Genomic DNA, 5,000 nt, shown 5'->3' on the forward strand with positions numbered 1-5,000 from the left:
TGTGTGTGTGAGTGTGTGTGTGTGTGTGTGTGCGTGTGTGTGTGTGTGTGCCAGCTTGTGTGTGTGCCCGCGCGTGTGTGTGCGTGCATGCGTGCGTGCATACGTGCGTGTGTGTGTGTGTGTGTGTGCATGTGTGCATGAGTGTATGTGTCTGTGTCTGTATCTGTGTATGTGTGTGTAGGCCTACCAAAGAGATTTTCACTACTAAGCACATGTGCACTTCTGCACTCTAAAAGAAGAAGCAAAAAAGAGTCTCGTCTTGAAAACGTCTTGTGTTTGACTGATGATGGGAAAAAGCAGCACAGTGCTGTAGCCACCTGTTTCTAGTAAGCCCCTCGGAGGAGGAGAAGGGACACGCGAGACAAGAATACATGCAGGAAAAACACTCCACTGCTAGACTAGAACATCTTTACATCTTCTGTTGAGCTACGATTGCTCTTGGACTGAGAAACAACGGCAGGCCATTTCTAAAAGCCCTCTCTATGCTTCTGTATAATGTAAGTCTAGAAAAGTTATAGCTTTCATATAACTGCCGTCTAATCAGTACTGTAGTTTAATATATGGCCAATACTGTAGTTTAATATATGGCCAATATAAGTAGTTTAATATATGGCCAATATAAGTAGTTCAATATATGGACAATACTGTAGTTTGATATATGGTCAATATTAGTAGTTTAATATATGGACAATACTGTAGTTTGATATATGAACAATATAAGGAGCAGTATCCTTACAGCATAACCTGAGGATGTCTGTATGACCATCAAGGCATGCTGAGGTTATGCAGTCTTGATAAGTTATAGCTTTCATATAGCTGCCGCCTAATCAGTAGCCTTATGTATGGACAATATAAGGAGCAGCATCCATACTGGATAACCTGGATAATCTCAGGATGCCTCGCAGGTCATACTGTGTGTCGGGGTGTAAGCCTTGATAAAAGTTATAGCTTTCATACAACTGCTGTCTAATCAGTAGCCTTATGTATGAGGAACAGCATCCATACTGTATCAGCTGGACAACCTCAGGATTCCTCATTGGTCATATAGTGTCTGGGTTTCATACAGTAACCTGTAATACCCTGTATGTCACTTAGGATCAGTGTAATGTAGTGTGGTGTAATGTAATGTAATATAAAATAATATATTGGCAGTAAAAAGAGCAACATCCATACTGGATAATCACAGGATGCCTCGTGGGTCATATTGCATATGAAGAAAGTGACAATAAAAGCTGACTTGACTTGCTGACTTGTGTGTCTGTCAGGATGCATCGTTAGTCATACGTTAGTATCTGGGTCTTGTACAGTAGACTTTGCATTTTGCATTCAACACCTAGAGGACATTTGGTTCTACACCCTATCTCAGTGTTGATCCTGGCTGACACACACACACGCACACGCACACACACACACACACACACACACACACACACACACACACACACACACACACACACACACACACACACACACTCACACACATACACACATACACACACACACACACGCTGTACTGTACTGTACTGTGTGTGTGTGTGTGTGTGTGTGTGTGTGCGTGTGCGTGTGCGTGCGTGCGTGCGTGCATGCGTGTGTGTGTTGTTCACCTGCAGTGCGTTGAGGTCTTGGAATGCTCCGTGTGGAATGTCGTGGATGTCGTTGCCGTGGATCATGAGCAGTTCCAGCTTCCGCAGTCCGGCCAGAGACGACTCTGTGATCTTCCGGATGGAATTAAACCTACACACACCATGACGAGATTAAACAACATAACGAGATTAAACAACATAACGAGATTGACACGATGACTTATTGATGTATCATCGGTTGTCTAACTTATAATAAAAGTTATATTGTGATGTGCCTGATTTACTGTATATTACATTGCATTTCCGTATTACATTACACTGTACAAGAGTGGAATAGCCTAAAAGGATTTATGTAATGTACAGTCTTGTAATATTTTGCACTATTCCGTACTGTGAACAGAATCTATCAGCCTACATATTGATGTATCTCATTTCCAACGTTGCAGAACTTTGTTGTTGAATGAACAGCATAGCATCTACTACAGAGGGATCTACGTCCTTAACAATGGGCCTAAAGGTTAAGGAAGTGGTCTTGAGATCAGAGGGTTGGTTGCAGGTTTGAATCCCACCCCTCTACATCTCCATCCATGACTGAAGAGCCCTTGAGCAAGGCTCCTAACCCCACACTGCTCCAGGTACTGTATCCAGAGTACCCTACAGTAGGCCTATATCTGTAAATCACATCATCTAAATGTAATGTCATGTATACATATGGACAGTTACAACAGTGGCTGTTAAAAGTGAGACATTATTCTCTGTGTGGTATTAGATATAATGTTAAAAGGGGTGCATTAGCCTGTGTGCTATTAGATATTGTGTGTGCTATTAGATATAGTGTGTAGTTGCGTAATTGTTCTGCCATGCCACAGGGTAACATGAGGTCATCTCCGTCACATTGGGGGCTAATGGGTAATATAATAACCTTACATGAGTCACCTAGGCCTCTAGTCAAAACAAAGGCACACACACGTACGCACACACATACACACATACACACACACCTGTGCAGCCCCCAGGGTGGTTAGTTGTGCAGCCCCCAGGGTGGCTTAAGGGCGGTAGAAAAGGCACACTCAAGCCAGACTAACCCCAAATTCATGCACTCCCCCCCCCCCCCCCTCTCTCTCTCTCTCAAACACACACACACACACACACACACACACACACACACACACACACACACACACACACACACACACACACACACACACACACACACCCTCAGCCAGACAAGACAGACTCACCCGAGATTCATCCTCTCCACGTCTCTCGGTATCCCCGGGGGAATCCCCATGAGGGATCGGAACGTGCAGTGCACCTCACCGGGCTGTTGGCACGAGCAAGGCCTCGGGCACCCGGTAACCCCCGTAGGCAGCGACAGCAGCGACAGCATCAGACCCAGCTGCACGAGAAGGAGCCGTAGCGCCGGCGATAACAGCTGCACGCGATCAGCAGCAGGGCGGCCCATGGTCACTGGCTGCGCTCGCTCTCCGCCAAATTCCACGTTTTTAACGGCGCCTTTCGCTGCAGCAAAGACAGAAAGGATTGTTTGTCGTTTCCACCAGCACCAGCGGGGTTGGGTCAATATTGAAAAGCAGAAAATAATATACATATATGGGCTACAGGCCTAACAGACACTAGAAGATCACTTTTCTTCCGTCATCGCAAAAAGAATGCTTTTGGGGGGGAAACACTACAATTACGCGCTGCTTGGTTTGACACGGAGCAGAAAGATTTTCTCTCCTCTCTGCAATGTTAGTTCATTTCATTTCTTCTCTTCTCTCTGCAGTATCAGTTCATTTCTTCTCTTCTCCCTGCAGTATTTACCCTAGTTGAGTGGAGCTCTGTGCTCCCTGGCTGCGCAGCAACAGGGCAACACATCAAAACAGGCAGCAGAGCAGAGGAACCGTGGAGGAGGAAATTAAATACAGTACCAGACATAACTAACGAGGCCGGGCTGAGTGAGGCACGCTGCTGCTACGAGGCAGTAATTAATTACTCATCTCACGGAGTCATGATGAAAACGCCTGGCTAAGCAGAAACACATATATCTGGATGCAGGATGCATTCATTATGGCTTTACGTTACATCAAACCTTCAAGTTTATTTAGTTTCAGACATGTAAAAGTTTGTATTTGTTTTACCTGCCAAACGATACAAACCTTTCTTTACATGTCTGAAACAAAAGAAGCTATAAGATTTGACATCTGGAGACTCTTCCAAGGTGTACCGTTTTGACGTCAGCCCAGTCGAGCAGAATTCCGATGCATTTTTACTTTGCAAAAAAAAAACATCGACGAGGAAACGCAGCAGAGAGTTACAATATATTTTCTTCTCTTGTTTTTTTTCTCTTTTCACAACATTCTAGCCACCGAACTCACCTTTACAATCTGAAGGGATTCAATCGATGCATGTCACAGGGCAACATGACAAGTCTCCAAAAGCCCCTCTCGAGACACAGCACAGCTCCTCTCCTGCTGGAAACAGAGGAAATCTCCAACTAAATTTCCAAGAAATCCTCACAAGATGCAGATCGGAGCCCACTTGGTGTCACTACGCAGGTGTTTTCCATTCATAAATCCATCGAGGAAGTTTCGCCGCGATGCTTTTCAAGCCCGGTGTCCAGTGTTATAATAATCGCTGCATGGTGAATGAATCGAAGAAGAAGAATCACTCCTGTGGAAACGTGTATAACTGTCTGTACCTCTTGAAGGGTTAATGTAGATTCCCAAATGAAAAAAAGCAGTCTGTGGAGTGGAGGGGGAATAGGCGACGCGTCTGTCTGCGAGCCCCTGATCGGCTCCTGCGGTTACTGGGTCTGCGGGCTCGTCGTGAGCACTGAGGACTGGCGTGCAGCTTCGTTCCAGCTGGCGGCGCGCGCGGATACGTTCGCTCGAGATCTGCTGTGCGCCGCGGTGAGTAGCAGTAGGAGGGACCGGGGCTGCGCTCGCGCCGCGCGTCTGTTGGTCGGGTCTGGTCTGTACTCCACCGCGGTTCAAAACGAGTGAGGAGGGGCGGGCGCGAGCTCTCAGTCTTTTCAAGTCTGGAGGAGAAAGACAAAACACACACGAGACGAAAAACCGAAAAGAGGAACTCTGACTGCCGCGCGCTCTCTGGAACCCCCGAGGCCAGCTGTGGCCAATTGCAGCCGCCCGCGCTAATGCGAATAATATGAAGACTGTCTTCCCCCTTCCTCTTCTTCTTCTTCTTCTTCTTCTTCTTCAGTCTCTTAATAGTTTTCAAAGTACTTTCCAAAGTTCAAGGTCGACATGACACGACTTGAACATCAGTGTTGACATTGCTGATAATTGAAAGGTACAAGAGAGGTGACGGATCAAGATCACCCAACTGATGTGGTGTCTTTGGAGCTGAGGAGGCGTTAGGTCTGGACCAGGGCCACATTAAGATGACCTGGGCCCC

The 5,000-nt window shown here is 46.3% G+C and overlaps 1 protein-coding gene across 1 annotated transcript in view; it reads right to left on the reverse strand.

The window, feature by feature from the left end:
* The window catches only part of LOC134459949 (matrix-remodeling-associated protein 5-like), a 43,280-nt gene extending 38,569 nt beyond the window's left edge, over nucleotides 1-4,711 (reverse strand). Inside the window, exons 1-3 of the mRNA XM_063212455.1 lie at nucleotides 3,962-4,711; nucleotides 2,825-3,104; nucleotides 1,605-1,734 (exon numbers count right to left, since the gene is read on the reverse strand). Coding sequence (XP_063068525.1) covers nucleotides 1,605-1,734; nucleotides 2,825-3,048 — 354 coding nt within the window. The 5' untranslated portion in view covers nucleotides 3,049-3,104; nucleotides 3,962-4,711. The remainder of the gene's footprint in view (nucleotides 1-1,604; nucleotides 1,735-2,824; nucleotides 3,105-3,961) is intronic.
* Nucleotides 4,712-5,000: the final 289 nt, after the last annotated feature.

The sequence above is a fragment of the Engraulis encrasicolus genome, chromosome 12 (assembly GCF_034702125.1).
Source record: "Engraulis encrasicolus isolate BLACKSEA-1 chromosome 12, IST_EnEncr_1.0, whole genome shotgun sequence".
Taxonomy (NCBI): Eukaryota; Metazoa; Chordata; class Actinopteri; order Clupeiformes; family Engraulidae; genus Engraulis; species Engraulis encrasicolus.